This window comes from Chinchilla lanigera, unplaced genomic scaffold (assembly GCF_000276665.1).
Source record: "Chinchilla lanigera isolate Chin_1 unplaced genomic scaffold, ChiLan1.0 scaffold00113, whole genome shotgun sequence".
NCBI lineage: Eukaryota > Metazoa > Chordata > Mammalia > Rodentia > Chinchillidae > Chinchilla > Chinchilla lanigera.
The window spans coordinates 1,724,910-1,747,919 of NW_004955514.1; the positions used below are offsets into that span (position 1 = coordinate 1,724,910).

Genomic DNA, 23,010 nt, shown 5'->3' on the forward strand with positions numbered 1-23,010 from the left:
GAGTGTGAGTGTGTGTCTGTGGGAGCGTCCCTGCGTGTGAGTGCCGAGGCCCCGTGTCACGCTGGCCTTGTCCTCTCCCCGCACATCAGCGACTCCAGCTCGGACACAGACAGCTTCTATGGTGCAGTGGAGCGGCCCGTGGACATCAGCCTCTCCCCGTATCCCACAGACAATGAAGGTGAGGCTGGTGCCTGCCCCACTGCCCCACTGACCAGTGTGTGTAGCTGCACCCACCCTGTCCTCCAGCAGAGGGACACTGGCCTCCCTGCTGGCCTCCACAGTCTGGTTCCCGCGGCCTGTCCTCCCCCCGCCCCGTGTGCAGAGCGCCGTGCTAGGCGTGGTGGCCACCACCCTGTCCGCATGCAGCCGGCCGCCTTGGGCCTCAGCCTCTCCCTCTCCCCAGACTACGAGCACGAAGACGAGGATGACTCGTACTTGGAGCCGGACTCCCCCGAGCCTGTGAAGTTGGATGGTAGGCGGGGCTGGTGGGCCTGGGGTCTCTCAGTGGGTAGGAGGTGGGTGGGGGCTCAGTTTCCCTGCTGGGACTAAGTATTAAGAGGTTTAGAGCTGGGTGTGGTGGCTCGTGCCTGTAATCCCAGCAATCTGGGAGGCTGAGGCGTGGGGATGTCAAGTTCAAGCCCAGTTTGGGTGACTTAACAACTTGGCGAGACCCTGTCTCAAAATTAAAAATACAAAGGGCTGGGAATGTGAGTCAATGTGAGGGCTGTGGGCTCAACCTCCAGTACCACCAAAAAGCGAAAAAAGTAAATAAATAAATAAATAAATGCATGCTCAGAGCACCTGCTGCCCCACGGCTGCCCCGCAGTGGGGAGCACAGCTGCCTGCCGCCCAGGGTGACGGGCGGCACCAGGCACGTCTCTGCCCTGCGCCCTGCCCCTCACTCTGCTCCTCTCTAGTGACCTCTCTGACCCCTCTGCTCCTCGCTGCTCACTGGGGCGCAGCCCCTGCGGTCCTCCAGCCCCCAGCTCCTCCGCCCGCGGCCCTTGCCCGCGTCCTGGCCTGCTTACCGCCCACCCAGCCCTCCCAGGCCTGCGGGGTGCTCCCTTGCCCAGCCCGCCTGCTCTCAGCCAGTCTGCGAGCTTCCTGCCCGTCCTGGGCCCAGGCCTCTCCCTCCTCACCCTCTCGGCCCGTCCACCCTCTCACGGTCCCCCTGGACGTCTTGCAGCAGTTTCAGCTCGTGAGCAAACCCTGGCCGTCCTCTCCCTCCCACGTGCTCCTCTTCCCCGGCCAGCCACCCCTGGAGCCCGGTGGCCGCCCACATGGCACCCAGGCTTCATGAAGCTCCAGTGGCTGCCCTGTGGACCGATGGGCAGGGCCCGGTGGCGGGGGAGCGGTCAGGGGGCTGGGCTCGGGCGAGCAGGCTGAGGCCTGCTGTTCCCGCAGAGGTGGTGACACCACCCTTGGCCCTGTGCTCCGCAGATCCCCTGACTCATCCGCCGGCTTACCCTCCGCCGCCCGTGCCCTCGACCCGGAAGCCCCCCATCTCCGACCTGCCGCGAGCTCACTCTTTCAACTCCAAAGGCCCAGGCCCGCTGCTGCCGCCCCCACCCCCGAAGCGTGGCCTCCCTGACACCAGTGCGGCCACCGAGGATGCCAAGAGGGACCCACTGGGCCTGAGGTGGACAGAGTCTGGCCTCAGGGTGCCCCCCACCTCCCGGAGGATGAGTGACCCCCCGCCCAGCAGTCTGCCCGCCGGGCCCAGCCTGTGGAAGCCTCAGTGCTTCCGAGAGGGCGCCGGCCCCAGCCCGGAGCCTTGGACACCCGGCCACGGGACCAGCACTACCTCCAGCTGTGCCAGCACAGCCTCTGCCACCACCAGGAACTGTGACAAGCTCAAGTCCTTCCACCTGTCCCCGCGGGGGCCACCGGCATCTGAGCCCCCGCCCGTGCCAGCCAACAAGCCCAAGTTCCCGAAGATAGCCGAGGAGGGCCCTCCACGGGGGGCAGCCAAGCCTGGACTCTTTGTGCCCCCCGTGGCACCCAGGCCTCCCGCACTGAAGCTGCCATTCCCCGACACCGCTTCTCGGCCTGCAGTGCTGCCCCGGCCGGAGAAGCCCCAGCTGCCCCACCTCCAGTGAGTCCGCGTGCGGCGGTCCTGCCTCCCCACCCCAGGGACAGTCTCAGCGGCCTCGGGGATGCCAGCCTCCTGGAACCCAGCATGGGAGGGGGGAGGGGGCGGCCTCAGCTGGGTCTGCAGGCCCTGCCACGCCAGGCCCGTCCCATCCTGCCCAGGGGCTGGTGTCTCCCCGTGAAGGCCGCCTTTGTGTCCTTCCCAGCCGCAAGTGGCTGGAATGTGGTGCATGGCTGTGACTCAGCCCCAGCCCTGTTCGGGGCTTCCTGCTCTACTGCAGGCTGGTGCCAGGGGCTCCGGGGTGTCCTCCATCCCCTCAGGGTCGCCCATTCTCAGAGCCCCTGCTGCTGCTGGGAAGGGCTGGGAGCAGCCGCGTCACACGTGTCGTTCACCAGGCAGCTCTGCTGTCATTTTGCCAACCCTCGGTCTGGCAGATGCCAAGGGCCATCGTCAGGTACAGCCTCGCCCATAGCCAGCAGTCCCATGCCGGGGGCAGCGCGGGCCATCTGGGGAGTGTGCGCGGCTCTCACCGGTGTCTCTTGGGGCCGAGTTGCATTCATCCTGTTCACATGTGTCTGCCCCCTGTGGCTCTGAGAGGTGTCTGTTGTCCCCTGAATGGCAACACCTGAGCTCTGGTGCCCAGGGCCCTTGCCAGCGTGGATGGCAGCCCTGGCCTCCTCGGGCTCCCAAGCCTTGGCCGGTTGATTCCTGCTGCCCTCCTGGTCAGTGGGTCCAGGGCTCAGCGCTTCATTGCCCTGCAGATGCCCTGGATTCCGACGCCCAGCCTGTGGCAGCCACGCGTACAGGGAGCGGGTGGCTATGGAGGCTGAGCGTGACACAGCCTTGCCTTCTTCTCCTCACCCCCTAGGCGGTCGCCCCCCGACGGGCAGAGTTTCAGGAGCTTCTCCTTCGAAAAGCCCCGGCAGCCCTCACAGGCCGACTCCAGCAAGGAGGACTCGGATGAGGACTACGAGAAGGCAAGGCTGAGCCAGGCGGGCGCTGAGGGGCGAAGGACGGCCCGGGCTGGTGCAGGGTGGCCGGCACTGGGGTGGCGCTGGAGGTGGGCACCAGCGCTGACCACCGTGCTCTTTCAGGTGCCGCTGCCCAGCTCCGTGTTCGTCAACACCACGGAGTCCTGTGAAGTGGAGAGGTCAGTGCCGAGCCCTCTGCGAGGGGTGGGGGGCGGAGCTCCCGCTTCTCCGGCTCCCGTCTTGGTGCTGGGCAGTCACTGGCCCCTGGTGCCGCTGGGCAGGCCGACCACCCTCCCGCTCCGTCTAGGGGCGCAGAAAGCCCAGGGTGGCGGAGCGGGAGTCCTAGAGCATCCCGGGGGTTCACGTCCACTCGGCTGTTTGGTTTCAGGCTGTTCAGAGCCACCAGCCCCCGGGGGGAGCCCCAGGACGGACTGTACTGTATCCGGAACTCCTCCACCAAGTCGGGCAAGGTAGGGCCCTGGCTGTGCTGTGCAGCGAGGGCTGACGGGGGCGCGCTGCAGTCTGTGGACCCCTGCTGCACGTGGGGCCGCCTCACACTTAGCCAGTCTGCCCTTGAGCCCCTGCCCTCAGCAGCCTCCTCTCCTCGCAGGGACAGAGCACCCCCTGCACACTGGGGGCCCTCTATGGGGAGGGCGGGGGGGCTGGGTGCCAGGACTCAGTGGCAGGGCGGGGCTGGGATCGGAGGCTGGGGAGGGCGTGGCAGGAGGCTGGCCAGCACCTCCCAGGTCCTCGCGGAGCCGAGCCCTCCTGGTGTCAGAGGTGACTCTGGGTGCCTGCCACTCGGGCCCATCAGAGGCTCTCCCGGGGCACACTTGCTAGTGGCAGGGCCTGCAGTCCCCGCACTTTGCCTGAGACCCCCCCCCAGCCTGGCGCACCTGTGCCCTTGGGCTCCGAGGTCGGCCCTGCAGCCTCTCAGCCCAGGCGTCTGCTTCACGCCTCTCTCCCTGTAGGTGCTGGTTGTGTGGGACGAGTCCTCCAACAAAGTGAGGAACTACCGCATCTTTGAGAAGGTGGGGGACCACACTGCTGGGGGGACCTAGGACGTGGGACACGGGCCTTGGGAAGGGGCTGGGCGCGGCTCCTGGCTCGGGGTGCTGTAGGTGGGCTGAGAGTGGCGTGGCCTGGATCTCACCCCTTCTGTGCCCCTCGCCTGTGCCTGGGGCCCCCAGCGGGGCTGGTGATCAGACCTGCACGCTGGCTTTATCTACACCTCGCCACAGCCCCTGGGTGTGGGCTCCATGTTGGACCTGGGGATGTGGGGAGTGGCTCGGGGACATGGGGCAGCCGGGCGCGGGCCAGACTTTGTCACTGTGATTCCTGACTGCCCCATTTTACAAATGGGGCCCCGGGCGGGAGGATGGGCTTGGGTGCGGCCGGCCTGGGCCTGCTGACCCTGTTTCTCCCGGCCCTGCAGGACTCCAAGTTCTACCTGGAGGGCGAAGTCCTTTTCGCCAGCGTGGGCAGCATGGTGGAGCACTACCACACACACGTGCTGCCCAGCCACCAGAGCCTGCTGCTGCAGCGCCCCTACGGCTACGCCGGGCCCAGGTGACACCGCTGGGTGTGCTGCAGGGCACAAGCAGCCACAGGGCCAAGACCCAGCCCCACCGATGGAGGCAGTCTGTGTGGGAGCTGAGCAAGGCGGGAGGCTGTGCTTGACGCTGGGACCCCAACGGACGCCTTGTGGACCCTGGCCAGGGGCCACCCGGCAGGCCGGCTCCCAGCTGGACCCGCCTGCAGCTCTGGAGGACTGGTCAGCTCTCCGGCCCCAGCTGGTCCCTGCTGTTGCACCTGCAGAGCCTGGGGCTCCAGGACGGAGCCCTGCCTCACTTTCAGGGCAGGATGTGCGCCACACCGCAGCGGCCTGGGAGCCAGGAAGGGCTGGGGCGGTCAGCGGGGCTGGGGCTGGCCCTAGGACCCCAGGGCACGATGAGACCCCGGCTCCAGGCAGGGCCGGGGCTCCCAATAAATCTAAGAGGCCTTTGCCCCGTGGCCTGGCTTGATTGGGAGGAAGGGCTGGTCGTCCTGATGTTCAAGTGAGCCGCACTCGCAGGACTCTGGAGGTGGTGTCCCTGGCTGCTGAGTCACGCAGGGTGCCCTGCTGGAGCGTCAGGGCCTGCCTGTGGTGGTCCGCTTGCACACGGAGCCCGGGGCCCGGGGCGGGGTGCGGGCTGAAGGCCCTGCATCTGCACTCGCCCTGCTCGCTTTTACCAACACCGACTGCTCCTGTGCCGGGCGTGGCGCCTGCACTGGGTGTGAGTGCGGTGCCTCAGCCCCGACTCGGCCAAGCTCATGACCCAGGGTGGGGGCAGCCAGGGTGCGGTGCCAGCACGCGGGGTTCAGGGCTCTGGGTGTACAGGGGCCCGCAGGGACTTCAGGGAGGCTTCTTGGAGGGAGGGAGGCCCCTGCACAGGCCAGGGCGGGTGAGGACTGGGCCTCCAGATGCCCGAGTCGTCTGTGTGACGCTTGGCTCAGGCACAGCCCTGCCGTGGAATTTCAGTGGGAAAACAAATGCAGCCGGGCTAGGGTTGGCAGGGGGCCAGGGTCGTCTGCTCCATGCTCTGTGGTGGGTAAGGAGGAGGTGTAAGGTGAAACGCACCTCGAGGCCTGCACAGTGGCCACCAGTGTGCCGCTGACGGTCCAGGGGCCGGCCCTGGGGGCCTGTGGTTTACTGGATGGGCAAGGTTAGTAGCCTGGGAGGCTGAGGCCCGTGCATCGCGAGGTACAACGTGACAGCAGGCCCTGAGGGGGTCAGCAGCCATCTGCCTCCAGGAGCCACGTCCGCCCCATCCCTGCAGCTGTTTACCCTTCAGCCTGCCTGGGACAGGTCAGCGTAGCATGCTGGAGCTGGGCACAGGGAGCCCAGGCTGTTCTGCACCATCCCTGGGAAGCCCGCCAGCCTCCTGCCTGTGTCAGAACTCTTCACCCTGTCTTTGTCTGTTAGGGACCTGGGGGGCACCACTGCCCACTGTGGCTGCAGTCCCACTCCTGGGGTGTTGAAATAGGGAGCTGGATCAGAGCACTGCTTTGTCGAGCTGAGCTGTGCAGTTAGCTCAGGGGCTCCTGCCTCAGATGGGGGCCCTGGGCCGGAAAGGTTGTGGGTTACACGGGACTGCTGGGTGCTGCCCAAGGCCCACCCCAGGCCTGGCTCTGCCTCATCTCGCCTCCTGGGGCTAGGCCAGTGGACACAGTTGGCCACCTCTGGGCCAGGGCTTCACTAGCAAGAGCAGCGGGGGCATCCGACCATGGTCCTCCGGCTCCTGACGCCGGCTGTAGCGGGTGAGAGGCGGGCACCCCTCAGCACTTTGTGCCCTGAGGGTGCTGGGCTGGGAACCTGGCTGTGTGACACCCCAGCCTGGCCACTCGCTGCCTACGACCCCAGCCCCGCTTCTCCGCTTGGAGCCAAGACCCTGCCCCGCCTGCTCCTGGGGCCCCCTCAGCCCTCACTGACGGCCACTGTGGGGGTGTCTGACTGGCTCCACGTGCCTCCTTGACTCACAGCTGAGCCCCAGAGTCACAGCTCTGGAGAACAAAGCTGAGCCCGGAGGCCTAGCCCCGCCCCGCTCCTGCGTCGTCCCTACTGTACTGATTGAGGCTGAGGCTCCTGGGGGTCCTGGCGTGATGCGTGCAGAGCCGGTTCCGTCTAGGGCCTGGGAAAAGGGCCCTGGTACTGTAGGCTGTTTCCCCAAGCGGAAAACAAAACATGATTTTCTGTTTCCTGCAATTGACCTGAAAGTGTGGTAAGTCAGTGCCTTCTGCTTGTTTGTTTAGGTTTTACAGAGGAATGATTTGGTTTTTTTTTTTGGACAGGGTCTTGCTATGTAGCTCAGGCTTGCTTTGAACTCAGGACAATCATGCTTCAGCCTCCCAGTCCTGGGATTACTGGTGCGTGCCCCCACACTTGGTGTTTTATTTTTTTGTTTTTTTTTGTTTGTTTTCCGGTACCGGGAATCGAACTTATGACTTCATGCTTGCCAGGCAGGCGCTGTGCCGCTGAGCTAAATCCCCAGCCCCGACACTTGGTTATGATTATTTTTGCAATGCCAGGGATGGAACCAGAGCCTTGTTCGTGTCAGGCAAATGCTGTGTCCCACGCCCCAGCTCCAGAGAAGATGACTTTAGAGCCAGGAGGACCGCTCACAAATTGGGATCCCTCCAGGTCCCACCCAGTCTCAACTCTGGGTCACGTGGTGGGGAGCGCCCCCTGCTGGTCGGGGCTTGGACTCTGCTCTGAAGAGGTTTCTGTGTCCTAGGCAGGGCCAGGAGGGCTGAGGGAGGAAATTCAGTGGCCTGCGGCTTCCTATTTTGCTCATCGGACCATGGTTGCACCATTTTACAGGTGGGGAGACTGAGGCCCGGAAGCAGAGGCTCCTGAGAGCAACCAGGCCCTGGGAATGACTGGACAACTCCATGGTCGCACAGGGCACCCGGGCCAAGTCCAGTATTTCCAGAGGAGGGGAGCTGTGGCCTCATGCGTACACCCCACTGGCTCTGCCTGTGCTTCCTTCCTCCACCCGGGGCAGGCAGGGCCGGAAGGGGTCAGCCTGCACTCAGCTCCCGGCCAGGCTCTGCTTAGGGCAACTGGAGCAGGGAGCAGGCCCCATCTGAGGCCACGGGACCCTTGGAGGCTGCCTGGCCCCTGCCCTCGCGTTGCCCTCGGGCCTTATCCCTGCCCATTTCCCCCTCGTTTCCTGTGGAATAGAACACAGAAAAGTAAACAAAACGGTGCAGCCTGGCGAGCTGTTACGCACATCCAAGTGACCTGGAGGAGCAGGCTCCAGCAGCACGTGGGCGCCCTCCCTGCCTCCCCTCCCGCACTGCCCCTCCACTCTTATTTTGTGTTCTCTTTTACACTGCTGGGGATTGAACCCAGGGTCTCGGCACATCCTAGCCCATTTTATTTTGAGACAGAGTCTCTCTAAGTTGCTAATTTGCAGGGCTCAAACTTGAAATCCTGCCTCAGCCTCCCGGAGTGCCAGGCTCACAGACACGCACCGCTGTACCTGGCCTTCCGCCATCTTTGTGCCTTGTGTTCTTATTTCTCCGCCGCCCGTTACGCATCCACCCCAACCTTTTCCTGCTTCTGTGTTTTATAGCAGTGGAATAACACAGATGCGCGCTCCGGCGTCTGGCGTCTCTGGCTTATGGGCGGGAGACTCACTCGCTGGGCGTGTGCAGCGTGGCGTGTGGAAGCTCGCTGTGAGATCTGTCCACCGGCTGACTGTGGGTGGGCCTGGGCTGTTTTCCCCGGGGCTCATCACAGACACCGCTGTCCCGGGCACCAGGATCTTCTTTCTGATTCCCAGGAATAGTGCTCTGGTGCCCGTGTCCACCGTCAGCATGAGAAGTTCTCTGGCCCTGGGCCTGATCGTGCTTGGCTTTCACAGGCTTTTCACTTTCCTAGCCTGGTAGGCATATGATTCTGGCTTTAATTTGCATTTAGCTAAGGACTAATGGAGCATGGTTTGTTAGCCATGCTGGTTTTGTCTCCTGTGAAGTGCCTCTTCATCTCTTCCACCCTTTTTTGGTTTGTTTGTTTTTCTCCAGGACCAGGAATCCAACTCACGACCTTGCGCTTGCCAGGCAGGCGCTTTTGCCGCTGAGCTAAATCCCCCGCTCCATCTTCCACCCGTTTTTTACCTGGTGTTACAGGTTTTCTTTCTTTTATTTGTGTATTTATTTATTTGTTTATTTTTGTCTTTTTGAGACAGGGTCTCACTCTGTAGCCCAAGTTGGTCTCAAACTTGCAATGATCCTCCTGCTTCAGCCTCCCGAGTGCTGGGATTACAGGCATGCGCCACCATGCCTGGCTGTTTTATAACTCCTGTGTATACTGTTAGTATACACGATACTGTTAGTAATGCATGTTGCAAATATCTCTTCCAACTCTGGCTTACCTCGACTGATTATAGCATCTTCTGGTGATCCGTTCTTATTTTTGAAGCAGTTTGGCTGGTGATTCCGTTTTGGTTAGTGCTCTTTGTTACTTGTTTAAGAAATTTTCAGCCAAGCATTATGTGGAATGTGCCTGCGATCCCAGCACCCTGAGAGGCTGACGCAGGAACATTGTAAGTTTTGAGGCCTGCCTAGGCCTAAGTTTAACAATTTAGCAAGACCCTGTCTCAAAAATGAAAAAGGTTGGGGATATAGTTCAGTATAAAGGCTCTGGGTTCAATCCCCAGTACCCAAAACAATAAAAAACAAAAACACTTGTTTCTTAAATGGGGTTTCATTATGTTGTCCAGTTGGGCCCCTAGCTCCTGAGCAGTCTTCCTGTCTCAGCCTCCCAAGTAGCTAGGACTATAGGTGCCACCATGCCAGCTTCCCACATAAAACCGGCTTGTTGGGTACAATAGCAACAACCCAGTTGGCATCTTGATTGAGAACTCACCACTGCGGTGAAACAGCTCGAGGAAAGCTGACGTCTCTACATTATGGAGCCTTCTGGTTCGTTCTATTCACTTGGGTCTTCTTTAAAGTTTGCCAGTAGGTTTTATAATTTTGCCATTATGGTCTTGCGCACCTCTTGTTGTTTGATTTCTTTATTCTTCATATTTCTTTTGGTCTATTGTAAAATGTATATTTTCTTGATTTCATTTTGCGTTTGTTTGCTAATATCATATAAAAGATACCTTGCCTTTTTTGTTTTTTATTTTTTTGAGACAGGGTCTCGCTATGTAGTCCAGGCTGGCCTTGAACTTGCAGTGCTCCTCCTGCCTCTGCCTCCCTCCGGAGTGCTGGGATAACAGGCGTGCCTTTTAACTGGAGCACTTTTACATTTGTATTTAACGTAATTAAAACTACAGTTTATGTTGTTTCTATTTGTTGCCGTGCTGGGCATTGAACTCAAGGCCTTGTGGATTGCAGACAGCGCTCTACACCCCCACTTGGGGCTTTTGCTGTTCCATGTGTGCTTGTGTTTCTTTTCTGAGGTGGGGTCTTGCTTAATCACCAGGCTGGTTTCAAACTCCTGGACTCAAATCATGCTCCTGCCTCAGCCTCCCAGCAGCAGGAACTGAGGTGTGTGCTGCCACATCTGGCTTCTTTTTATTCTTACTTCTTCCCTTTCCCCTCCGTTCTTTTGGATCGAGCTACTTTTTCAAAAAATCGTCCTGTTTCCCCCATTCTCTCCTAGTTAGGAAGTTGTGTGCTCCCTTTCTTTCTTTCTTTCTTTCTTTCTTTCTTTCTTTCTTTCTTTCTTTCTGTTTTTTGTTTTTGTTTTTGTTTTTTTTTTTTGTCTTTTTGAGACAGGGTCCTGCTGTGCAGTTCAGGCTGGGCTTGAGCTCACTTTGTAGCCCAGGTTGGTCTCAAACTCACAACAATCCTCCCGCCTCAGCCTACCATGTGCTGGGGTTACAGGTGTGCGCCACCACGCCCAGTGTGTGTGCTCCCTTTTTATCCCTCAGTCTAGAGCTCACGCCCGTACCCTCCCCCCACGCAGCACAGGTTCTTAGGGGGCCCTAACTTCACTGATCCCCTCATGACTTGAGGTTGTCATGGTACAGTTTTAATTCTGTGTGGGTTTTGTGGTTTAGGTTTGATTATTGTTTGTTTTTGCAGTACTTGGGATTGAACTCAGGGCCTTTGCATTAAAGTGTTAAATTCTAACCAACATACGCTATCATTTCCATTGTTTTAAAGTATACAGTCCTAGCCAGGCATGGTGGTACGCACCTGTAATCCCAGCACTCAGGAGGCTGAGGCAGGAGGATCACTGTGAGCTCAAGGCCAGCCTGGGCTACAAAGTGTTTCAAGGCCACCCTTAATGACAGAGCGAGACTCTTTGTCTCAGAGAACCAAAAAAGTAAATTAAATTTAAAAAACAGAGTATACAGTTCTGTGCCTGTAAGTACATTCATATCGAGCAACCATTGCCATCATCCACTCCAGGATGTTTTCGTGTTTCCCAGACTGAAACTGCCTCCCCTGAACACCAGCCTCTGCCCTCCCCCGCCATGGCAGGCACATTGCGCTGTCCACCTCCACGCCTTTAGCTGCTCGTACTCCATTCAGGGGGCTCACCCAACACTGGTCCCTTTGTGACTGGCTCATTTCACTCCGTGCAGCCTCCTCAAGAGTGATTCATCGTGTAGCAAGTGCCAGTTTTCTTCCTTTGTCCAACTGAATACCATTCCATCATATGTAGAAAGTACACGTTGCAGAGCCAGGTATAGTGATGCACGCCGGTAAGCCTAGCACTTGGGAGGCTGAGGCAGGAGGGTTGCCATGAGTTTGAGGTCAATGTGGGCTAAATAGTGAGACCCTGTCTCAAAAAAAAAAAAAGTACATGTTGTGTACTCACCATTCAGCAACCTCTTGAGATGCTTCCAGCCTGTGGCTTCCTGAGTAATGCTGCTGTGAACCCGCGAATTGTAAACATCTGCTCAACTCTGTCTTTGTTACTCTTGGGTGCATAACCAGACATGGAGTTGCTGGGAATTCCGTGTTTAGCTGAGTAAACACCGTCCTGTTTTACACAGGGCTGCACTGCTGTACCTTCTCGCCCGCGGCATAGGGTGCACTGGCCCTGCCCGGCCCTGCCCGGCCCTCTTCCTGCCATCCTGTGTGAAGTGCTGTCTCACAGTGGTTTTTGATCTGTATTTCCCTAGTGATAAGGATGTTGAGCATATTTTTGTGGGCTTTTTGGCCACCTTTAGATATTCTTTGGAGAAATGTTGATTCAGGTCCTTTACCAATTTTAAAATTGATTTGTTTGCTTTCTGCTGTTGTTTTATTTTTACTTTTTTGTAAAAGGTACCAGAAATCAACCTCAGGACCTCACATTGGCCAGGCAGGCACTGTGCCACTGAGCTACATCCCTGGCAGGGCTACATCCTTAGTTGTTTTCATTTTGTATTTTGAGACAGGTCTCACAGAGTTGCCTAGGTGGAACTGGATCTCGGGATCGTCCTGCCTCAGCCTGCCAAATGCTGGGGTTACATCGGTACACCACCACGCTGGGCTCTGTCGTTAAATTACAGGCAGTTCTTCTTTTTTTTTTTTTTTTTTAATAAACAGCCTGTCTTCATAAAATTTTCTTAGATTACATTTCTTAGAAGCAACATGTGGGCCAGGGATATAGCTCAGTGGCTTAAGCGCCTGCCTGACAAGCGTAAGGTCATGAGTTTGATTCCCGGTACCAAAAAATAAAAAAATAAAAGCAACACTTGGAGCAGGGACCCCTCTGCAGGCGGCTTATGAAGGGAGTGTTTCCAGGTGACAGGGCGAGGAAGGAAGGGTGGAATGAAGTGTTTGGGCTGGAGACCCGAACTGCCAGGCCTACCCAGACACTGCTGCCAGGGCACGGATGCGGTAAAGCCACCCCCGATGGCTGCGGCCTGAGTTCCTAGGAGCCTGCGCAGAGCTTGGGACGGTGCCAGGGGGACCCCGTGGGTGACTCCCACCAGCCTCCCTGCACCCACAGAGCTGGCTCCATCTGCTGGGGACGTCCCGTACTATGAGGTCAGGGCGTCAGAGAACGCTGGAGCTGCTGGCCTCGCTTGCTCTGTGCTGCTGTAGCAGACCCAAGCCTGGGGAATTCATCACAGAAAGCAGAAGGGCCCCCAGCTGGAGGCGGGTGGGTGCAGGGTCCTGTCCACGTTCCCAGGTGACCCAAGGAGGGCGGGCGACCGGGAGGCGTGCACCCTTCACTGTGGCCTTCCCGCCACCCACGCGGGCAAAGCCCGTGGGTCTCATCCCCACCCTGGCTGAGAAAGTCACCATGAGCTTGGGGCAACGTGAAAATCACAGCGAATGGGTCTCGGGGCAAACTTTAGCGCCCACTGTTACTATAGACGCCAAGGCCATACGACAGCACCCCCCCTTCCTACTACCCGTGCTAGGTTCTCTTCCGCCTGGCACGTGGGTTCCTTCAGGTGGCTCACCCTGGTGTAGCGTCCTGCCCCTGCTGATCTGGGCGCCATCCTTGCTTGTGCGCTGACCGCCTGTGGGAGGACCCGGGGACGCCCACCGCCCCCCACCCCACATGCCCGCAGCCGGGCGAGCTGAGTGGCGAGTCCTTGCCTAGTGAGGGTGAGGCCCTGGGCCATCGCCAGCATGGGCTTGGGGGCGCTCATATTTCTGCCTGCGCCCGTTTCATAGCTGGTAGCCTGATACACAAACCGGAGGGTCCACGGCCCCTGCCAGGACGGATGGCTGCGACTTCCCTGCAGTTTGGCCTCCCCTTCCTGTGCCACAATCTCCCCGAGTGACCGGGCACCAGCCATAGCCTCAAGCTCGTAGGAGTACCCTGTAGATCACAGAGAGATAATGCCGGCGGGTGGGAGGCTGAAGTCTGCCCAGCCGGTTCCTGGGCATCGTGCTTCTGGGTGCGGCCGCCAAGCCTGGCTCTGGGTTAGGGCACAGCCGCCCCCACCGGAGCCCCCGGGGCCCCCACGCAGCCCTTCCATCACTGCCACGGACCGACGTCCAGGTGGCGGGATGCAAGGCAGAAACACGGGTCCCCGGTCACGTGCCCGTGTCACACCCATGCCACGAAAGCTGGTCCCCCGGCGCCGGGCAGTTGTGCCACGGCCGGCGCAGCGGGTCAGTGCTCGAGCTCTTGGGAGGTGGTGCTGGCTGCAGTTTTGCAGGCAGAAGCGGCAAACGCTGTGGTCTTCTCTAGGATGGAAGGGTGCTGTGTAGCCCAGGTGGCTCCTGGGGCTCTGCCGTGGTCTCCGGGGCTGGCAGGAAGGCGGCCTGGCGTTCCAAGAGCCCCAGCGACGCTGGTTCCTGCACGCCGCAGCCTGCCTCCACAGCCACTGTGTTCATGGCCCCACAGTGCCAGCCGCACAGCGGCAGAGGACACAGGCTGGCTCCGCCCGGGTTGTGCAGATGGCGGTGGTGGGCGGCACAAGCAAGGAGGAGAGCTGTGCAGTTTGTGCAGGTCCCTGTGGCCCCACATGCCTCTCCCTCGGGCCTCCTCACCCTGTGGCTTCCAGGCGGTTACGTCTAGGCCCCTAACCAAGCCGTTCCACTGCCCGGGAACCCACGCGTGTCCCTCTGCACGCACTGGGAGTGGCCACATTCCACACTGGAAGCTCCGGCTGCTGGGGTGGGACCTCTTCACGCTTCCAGTGCAACTGCTGAGGGCACACGGGTGGCAGCAGGCCCTTCCCATCACGTGCCAACATGCCAGGCTGACTTCCCTTCTCTCCCTGCCACTGAGTCCGGGGCCCTTGGACCGCAGGCATGAGGCAGTGAGGGACACTGGGCTGCACAGGTGGGAAACGAGGGGTCTAGTCCACCTACCCGTGTACTCACTAGAGCCCAGACCCGGAGCTGCTGCTTCCGGATTAGGCTGGATCTACCTGCCTGTATGACTTGGGAGCCAGAACTTAGCTTACCACGGGCAGGTCTTGCCTCAGAGTCATTTTTGATGTCCCACAGATACATTCCCGGGGCTGGGGATTTAGCTCAGCTGCAAAGCGCCTGCCTGGCAAGTACAAGGTTGAGTTCAATTCCTGGTACTGGAAGAAAAAAAAAAAACATTCCCTCCCTGCTTGGGAGGCTGAGGCAGGAGGACTGCTGTGAGTTCTAGGCCAGCTTGAACTACCCTATCTCAAACACATACCCATACCCACACACACCCCCAAAAAACCTTTCCATTTCTACCAGAGCCCAGTAGCATTCTAGATATTACTTTTTAAGCTTCTTGGACTTGTGGGTTTATATCTTTAAATATTATTTCTGTCCTTCCAATCCCCGTCTCCATTTTTTTCCACAGTAAGGACTGAACCAAGGGCCTTGGGTATGCTAGGAAAGCACTTTAGCTCTGAACTAGGTCCCAACCTCCTTTTATTTTGAGACAGGGTCTCACAGAATTGCCGAGCTTGGTCATTAACATATGATTCACCTGCCTCAGCCTCCTGAGTAGCTGGGATTATAGGTGTGTGTTACTATTCCAAGTTACCTTTTTTTTTTTTTATCTTCATGTGTCTACTTTGCTCCATCACCTACTCCACCTCCCTCCCTTCCTCCCTCATGCCCCAAGCCTTCACTGATGCCTTTCACGGACCAGTCCCTGTGGCTGCGACAGAGTTGTGGACTCTTGTGAGAAAAGTCAGTCTGCAGGAGAAGTGTCCCTAGGGCAGGGGCCGCGGACTCTCATCCGCAGGCCTGGACTGCTCTCTGGTCAGTCAGGAGGCTCCCGCTGGGAACAGAGACCCAGGTCTTGCATGATTCTGCCTCTGCGGCTCTGGCTCAGCTGTGGGTCTGCAGGGCCCAGAGGCTCTGCCCGTTTGTCTGCCTGGCCCTGTGGGGCTGATGAGAGGCAGCAGGGACCGTGTGTAGGAAGGTGCCGGCCCATGTCTTGGGCCAGCCTCCCGTCACAGGCAGGACCAGTCCCGCCAGCGCCTGGCGGGGTTCCCTGCTTGTGCTGAGGTGACTCCCACAGGCACAGCTGGGTGGGTTCTTGCCTCAGTGACAGTGGAAATGAAAACAGAAAAGGCCTTCTCTAGCAAGAAACGGAGGTGGGCACACAGCTCTGACAAGGGTGAAACTGGCCCCCTAACAAAGGGAAGCAGGGAGGACGGAAGAGGGCTGCAGTCTGAGGGACAGAGGGGCACGGGGCGGAGAGGTGGGTGTTCACAAAGAATGCGGAAGAGTCTCCTGGGGTGCTGTGGTGACTGGGTCTGGAGGGTCATTTGCTCAGTTCGGCTGTGTAGCTCAGGAAGATGCCTGACGGCTGGAGGGGTAATTGGGTTCTCGTTTGGGGCGGCTCGGTTCTGTGGGCTCTGCTGGAAGCCAGGGTGACTGTGGGGTGAGGGCAGTGGAAACTCCCGGATGTAGCTGAGGGTTCCTGCAGCTCTCTGCTCCTGGCCTCCTCCTTCTTGGAGGGCGGGTGAGATAGGCGGAGTACGTCAGGGCTCCTAGGCCACGCTTTGCCAACTTTGGTACAGCCACTCCCTCCGTGACGAATGTGCCCGGGGGAGAGCTGGCAGCCGTTTCACCCAGGGTTTTGTTACATGAAGGACAAGCTTTGCCCTACTTTTGCTTCCCTCTCGGCCACGTGTAGGCCCAAGTGAAGAGTCCTGCTTTTTGTGTTGGTTTTTTTTTTTTTTGTCTTTTTGAGACAGGGTCTCACTATGCAGCTCACGCTAGCCTCGAGCTCACTTTGTAGTCCAGGCTGGCCTCAAACTCACAACGATCCTCCTGCCTCAGCCTCCTGAGTGCTGGGATTTCAGGCGTGCACCACCATGCCCCGCTGAATCCTGGTTTTTAGCAGGAATTGCTTTTAAGTTCTGGTCTGCCTCAGAAGAAAACATGTCATGCTTTTAATGAGCAACAGGGTTTGTTTGTCCTCTATGGTATTTTGTTTTGTTTTTTGAGTTGCTCAGTGTAGTTCAGGCTAAACTTGAACTCACTATGTAGCCCAGACTGGCATCAAATTCACAGTGATCCTTCTGCCTTAGCCTCCCAAGTGCTGGGATTATAGGTATGGACTACCAAGCCTGGCTAATGCTTAATCTTAACAAGAAATGGATGAAGATCTTCCCATTTTCGTGCTATCATTAACTATTCCAGTCTCTGGTTATACTTTCCTGGTGGGTGTTTAACCAAGTAGGTGACACAATTAACCTTTATCTGGGCTGGGGATTTAGCTCAGCAGCACAGCGCCTGCCTGGCAAGCACAAGGTCGTGAATTCGATTCCCGGTACAGGGGTGTGGAGGGGGAACCAAACCTTTATCTTTTTAACTGACGGTCACTCAGGGCTCCTCAGGGGTTCCTCGGGGGCTGTGGGAGGCTTTTCTCCTCTGCCAGTCCTGTCACTTGCCAGGAAGGGCCAGGGTCTCGCAGACCATGTGGCTTCCCTCGGAAGCACAGGGGACTTTCCTCTGCCCAGGGGGCCTCCTCTTTGCAGGACACGTACGAGCTGCGTCTGGGTCTCCGGGTCCTCAGTTTCCGTGTTCCTAAGTTTGGGGGCCTCTGGAGCTGCAGGCCCCTTTTAGAGGGGTCTTTGCTGACTCTAGGGCGGGGGCTGCGGTACTGGCGTCCTTTCGGGCCCCCTTACACTTTGCTGTCTGAATCTCGGTTGCTGAACGTGCAGAAGGCCAGGCCACCGCTTGAAGTGGGAACGCTGGGTTTTCATGCGGGCCAGTGTGAGCCCCTGTGGACACGAGGGGGCTTGCAAACACCAAGTGTGCAGGAGAACAGCTGCGCTGTCTTGCGCCGGGGTCTGCGTCAGTGTCAGGAGCCCGTGTTGTGTCCTGTCTGGCCTGTCACCTTGAAATACTGCTCAGGTCGAGCGTTACCAGTTGTACTTCTGCAGAATATTAATAGATAATTGTTACAAAGTTTTACAAGGAAAACATAAAACAAAAAATAATAAGCACAAAGCAAATCCAGTTAGCATAGTTGTCGTGAAACAAGAAACATCCTTAATCAATCTGGTTTTGTCAGGAAGTTGTATCTAAGAATACTTGTCAGAGTCCTTGTTTTCTTCACTGCTGGGGCACTGGGCACTGAACCCAGTACCTTCCCACTGAGGCATAGTGCCAGAGAAGGCCCCATACACCTTCTTAAAAATTGGAAACAAGGCCTCTCAGCTTGTCATGTTGCCCAAGTTGGGCTCAAAGTTGTGCTCCTCTTGCTTCAGCCTCCCAAAGTGCTGGGATTACAAGCACGCACCATCGTGTCTGCGCACGTACCCACAGATGTACTTTCTAGGTGACTGATACTCAATATTTAAATTATTGCGGCGGCGCTGCTTGGAATATGTTTAGGCACATTTCATTATTTTTGCTCAAAGATGATACTCATAAAAAAGATGCTAGTCATGGTACAATTAGGAACGCAGAAACATGTACCTGTAGAAGTCTATCATTACAAATAACTCTAATTTGGAGAAAGAAGTGTGGTAAGGTGTTCTCCTAAGCTCAGCATCTTCGAACGTGGCTGGGATACTTGGGGAACACAGGTACATTTAACACGCAAAGATGCCAGCAGTAATCAGCCTCACAGCTAACGTAAGTCACTTACACGTTCACTTAGTTCTTATTTTTCAATGTTTAGAACCTGTAGTGCAGTCGTATAGTTTTGCTTATGTGATTATTGAACAGATCTACAAAGCTAGATCAAAGCATACCTTTAGACCTCTTACAAGTTTAGAAAACAGTACTAATGCCCAGAAATAGACGTCTTACCTGATGTGTACACAAGCGCCTCATTTATACAATAACAAAATACTTAGTTGAAGCCAACTGATATATGCCATGTTTTTTTTTGTTGTTGTTGTTTTTTCTTTTTGAGACAGAGTCTTGCTGTGCAGTTCAGGCTGGCCTTGAGCTCACTTTGTAGCCCAGGCTAGTCTCGAACTCACAAGGATCCTCCTGCCTCAGCCTCCGGAGTGCTGGGATTACAGGTGTGTGCCTCCACGCCCAGCTCTGTGCCATGTTTTAAATGGCAAGACTGCCCAAACAGCAGGTTTCCCCCCTTAAATGGCACTAAGTACAAAGAGCAGGCAGCAATGCCAAACGTTTGGATCACTTTCTATATTTAAGGTGCAAATGCAATGCATATTGTATAAAACAGGGCACTTATGGGTTACCTTGGCTGCATTAAATTTATTTACTTGTAACTGTAAACTTTTGACCAACATTTAGAGAGAGCTCAGACTCACAGCGTATTTAGTCCTCAGATAAAAACACATTTCTAGTGCCAGATATAGAAGGCATCAAATATATGATAATAATCTAAAATAATAGCTGTTCATTTAGCCAAAATTATAAACTGATTATATAAAAGACTTTACAGCAAACCAACACAAAAATCCTAACTCCTTTAAGGCTCCATTTCTTAATTAGACTCTTACAGCAGAAAACAGAAAACAAATCTTGATGAAAGATAATTTTATTTTGCTAAGCTATTTTTGTAAATTTGTACCAAGAGGAGACCAATATTTTAAGAAAATATTATTGCTTAGACATTCTAAAAATCTTTATTTTCCATATAAAATCCTTTTTCATCCAAAAGCACTTTCCAGTTGTTAGATCTATAAATTTCTTTACTCTCTTACTGTGTTTTTTTCTTTCCTAAATTTACATTTGAAACAATCCTGGCTGGGCGTGGTAGCACATGGCATAGCATACACACCTGTAATCCCAGCACTCAGGAGGCTGAGGCAGGAGGATCAATGCAAGTTTGAGGCCAGCCTGGGCTATAAAGTGAGTTCAAAGCCATCCTGAACTGCATAGTGAGACCCTGCCTCCAAAATCAAAAAAACAAAACAGAAACAACCTTTATAACATTTCTGAATTTGGACTCATAGTGTCCCCTTGTTTAGTCAGGACTGCCTTGGGATAACAGAGCTCTAAGCAACTTTTTTTTTTTTTTAAACATACTGGGGAGTGCACCCAGGGCCTTTGCACTACCTACATTCCCAGATCTTTTAATTTTTTTTTTTTTTTTTTTTTTTTGGTTTTGTTTTGAGACAGGGTCTTGCTAAATTGCTCAGGCTGGACTTGAACTCATGATCTTCCTGCCTCAGCCTCCCAGGTACGGGGGTTACAAGTGTGTGCCGCTATGTCGCGCTTTAAGCAACCTTGTCTAGCAACAGACAACAGAAATAAATTCGATAAAGGGCCCATGTGCAGAGCCAAAAGTAAGAAAAAGAGGAAGGAAGGCAGAGGTCTCTGAGGTATTAACGGAAGCGTTGGGGTTTTATAGGAAAAGGGAACAAAGACAAGGGTCAGGGGCTTGCACAGCTGGTCTCAGAGGGGTCCGGCAGGCGGTGGTCTGGCTGATGTCTCAGGACTGGTCCTGCCAGGTCCAGGGAGAGCTGTCATCGCGGGGCAGCGGGGAGGGGAGGGGCGAATACATGCCATGCTTTCAATGGGCAACCCGGGTCAAGGCCCAGGACTACATTTGCTCTTTGTGCCCAGGGTGGCCCCAGATTTTCTCAATTCTCCCAGGAGATTAGAGCTCCCTTAAAGGGGTAAGAGGCATGGGCTCTTATCTTCTGTGGTCACTTCCAGCTGACACCTGGGTGCAGACCCTATCTGCCCTGGGGTTATAGTGATCTCTGGCTGGCTGATCTGAGTGGGACAATGTGCCGCTGCTGGCTGCTCCCCCATACCCCTGGGCAACCCTCAGGTTTGCTTAAACTGTTGCAACCTTGAGGAAACAAATTTAACAACTGTGATAGGCACAGGCCCAAACTGAGAAGCTGTAAAACAGCAGCAAGAAGCCAACTAAGGCTGGGTAGGGCAGCTGTCATTTCTGTCTGGATGGTGTTTGGGTCTGCGTCTGGGTCGTAAGGGGAATAGCCAGGAGATCTGGTCATCACTTTTTTTTTTTGTCTTTTTGAGACAGGGTCTCTCTATGCAGTTCAGGCTGGCCTTGAGCTCACTTTGTAGCCCAGGCTGGCCTTGAACTCGCAACGATCCTCCCGCCTCAGCCTCCCGAGTGCTGGGATTACAGGCGTGTGCCACCACGGCCGGCAATCACCCTTTTTATATCTGCTTCAACCTTCCCTGAGTTATTTGCCTAGGAACAACAGGTTTTACTAATGACTGATATACCGCCCTTCCCTGGCTAGGCGGTCATCTAGGGCTAGTCTATCAAGGACATTTGCCAGGGAATTGAAGCTCTCCTGGTGGTTTTGAAAGCTTCCTCTATATGTGCAGGCAGCTCTAAGACCATGGTGAGATTTCTTAGTTGATTCATGGTGGGCAAAGCCTACCCAAGGAGCTGCCAGGCCAGTAGCTGTTCCTCTTACAACTGAGAGGAACCCAGCAGCTCTCCTGCCCATCGTGGGTCTGCGCTGCCCCAGCTTGCTCTGAAGATGACCTTCCCCCCTCTAGTGACCTTGTCTGCAGAAAGCACATTGGCTTTTCCTAAGGGGCCAGCGGCCTGGGAGCCGCAGCCCAGGGTCTGGTCCCGCCTGCCAAGGAAGGTCACTGTCGCGCAGCCCCGGGCAGCAGGGAGCCCCGGCTGCAGCTAAGAACACAGCTGTCTGTCTAGCCCTCCGGAGCCTCTCCACCTCCCCGCCTGATCCTGGTTATTAAAGACCCTGAGAGCTATTCCCACGAGCTGGTCTACGGAGTCTGTGGGCCAGCAGTCATCTTCAGCAACTCTGAGCGTCGGGGGTTGATAGGGACATGAAAGGCATAGCCAGGAAGACTCGTCCCTCCTGGCTGCTGGGGTCTAGGTTGGTTTATCTTCTAATCACCCCCACTCACTGCCGCTGAAATACTGCAGGATTTCTCGTCTCTCGGCTCACTTCTCCGACCTTGCCCTGAGGAACAAGGCTATGGCAGCCCCCTCGTTTCCTCTGCCGTGCATGTTGTCCTGTGATTACGGCAGTCCCTGTCTGGGGACATTGCTTGACCCCTCAACCCAGCATCGCTTCCTGGCTCCGCAGCGTCTCCTGCTCAGAAAATATCACGGCCAGAGACTCTCTCCTCCATCCTGCAGCAGTGGGACAGCAGTATCTGAATGTCTCCACCGGTCAGGTCAAAGGTTGGCACAACCCTGTTTTTTGTTTTGGTTTTGGCAACAGCAGCCTTTATTGGTTGCAAAGTCAAATGAAGGGGAATTCAACAGATCCAGCTCCCAGGCCAGTGTCTGTGGACCTGCTCAACTGTGCACTCCCAACCCTGTTTAAAATAGGGCCATTCAGCTGGGCGCGGTGGCACATACCTGTAATCCTGGCACTCGGGAGGCTGAGGCAGGAGGATCCTTGTGAATTTGGGACCAGCCTGGGCTACATAATGAGCTCAAGGCCAGCCTGAACTGCATAGTGAGACCCTGTCTCAAAAAAAATAAACAAACAAAAATGGAAAACAAAAACCAAAAAATACCCCACCCAAACAAATAGACAAAAACATAGGGCCACGCAGAATGTCTGGTTCCTCTTAGGGGTGAGGAAAGGCTACAATCCTCAAATCCTTATCCTGTATAGAGTGATAAAAACCTGGATATAAGGAACCTTGCCCCACCTGCCTCTCCTCTTGCAGACAAATCGAGCTGTAAAAGTGTGCTGTAACAGAGGGACCCACGTTTTGGCTACCTCTCCTGGCTCCCTAGCTGATACTGAGGCCAGGCTGCGTCACAAAAGAAAATCAGTTTTTCTTTGTTAAATCTGCCCCGGTTTGCCAAAGGGCATCCTGATGGCGAGTCCCTCGGAGTGTCCCCTGTGGCCCCTGTATTATGCTAGGATTTTTATTAGATGGAAGGGTCGTGCATCAAAACCAAGCAAAAACACCCTAGACTCCCTTGGCCTGCTACCTCCCTTTGACCAGGAGATGAAACAAGACATCGTGGCAGCCACATCTCAAAGGGAAAGCTCCCCCTTTCCCGTGACTGATGCAGTTGAGGTCACCCACTGGGGTGCCTCAGATCTCCAAACCCTGTCTGACAAGTTAGGTGTTTACGGAGGTGCAGGGTTCCCGGGGAGTTCAGAAAGGATAATCATTTAACAACGGACCAAATCAGAAAAGCAGTCTGCACAGCAAGTGGTGAGCTGAAGGGGCTGGGGATTGGGCTGGAGCTGAACAAAGTGCTGGGGCGAGACGTTCCCGACCCCTGGAGCCGTCGGCCGCCTAAGGATGATGGGTGTGTGTGAACCGAGCCTGCCACTCCAATCAGCGGGGCTGCCTGGCTGAGAAGCCAGGTCCTTAAACTGAGCAAAACAGTGGGAATTACCTTCTGTAGACCCTGAGTGAAAGGAAGAGGATTATTAGGCAGTTTTCACCAGACCTCAGGATCTGTGTTTCCCACACAGTGGCAGAGAACACAACCCAAAGGACCCCAGAGTTGGAAATCACCAAACCGGGCGTGGTGGCGCACACCTATAATCCCAGTGCTCGGGAGGCTGAAGCAGGAGGATCGTTGAGAATTCGAGGCCAGCCTGGGCTACAAAGTGAGCTCAAGGCCAGCCTGAACTGCATAGCGAGACCCTGTCTCAAAAAGACCAAAAAAAAAAA

General features: G+C 56.0%; 1 protein-coding gene across 6 annotated transcripts in view; it reads left to right on the plus strand.

Moving 5' to 3' along the window:
* Sh3bp2 (SH3-domain binding protein 2) overlaps positions 1 to 5,093 on the plus strand; it is a 29,114-nt gene extending 24,021 nt beyond the window's left edge. For 4 of the 6 annotated variants that reach the window (XM_013506801.1, XM_013506802.1, XM_013506800.1 and 1 more), the window contains exons 6-13: positions 90 to 178; positions 323 to 472; positions 1,441 to 2,095; positions 2,961 to 3,069; positions 3,187 to 3,242; positions 3,452 to 3,533; positions 4,035 to 4,094; positions 4,499 to 5,093. In XM_013506801.1, the coding sequence (XP_013362255.1) occupies positions 90 to 178; positions 323 to 472; positions 1,441 to 2,095; positions 2,961 to 3,069; positions 3,187 to 3,242; positions 3,452 to 3,533; positions 4,035 to 4,094; positions 4,499 to 4,636 (1,339 nt within the window). In that variant the 3' untranslated portion in view covers positions 4,637 to 5,093. The remainder of the gene's footprint in view (positions 1 to 89; positions 179 to 322; positions 473 to 1,440; positions 2,096 to 2,960; positions 3,070 to 3,186; positions 3,243 to 3,451; positions 3,534 to 4,034; positions 4,095 to 4,498) is intronic. The other 2 variants (XM_005408741.2, XM_005408740.2) reach the window with 1 other exon arrangement.
* Positions 5,094 to 23,010: the final 17,917 nt, after the last annotated feature.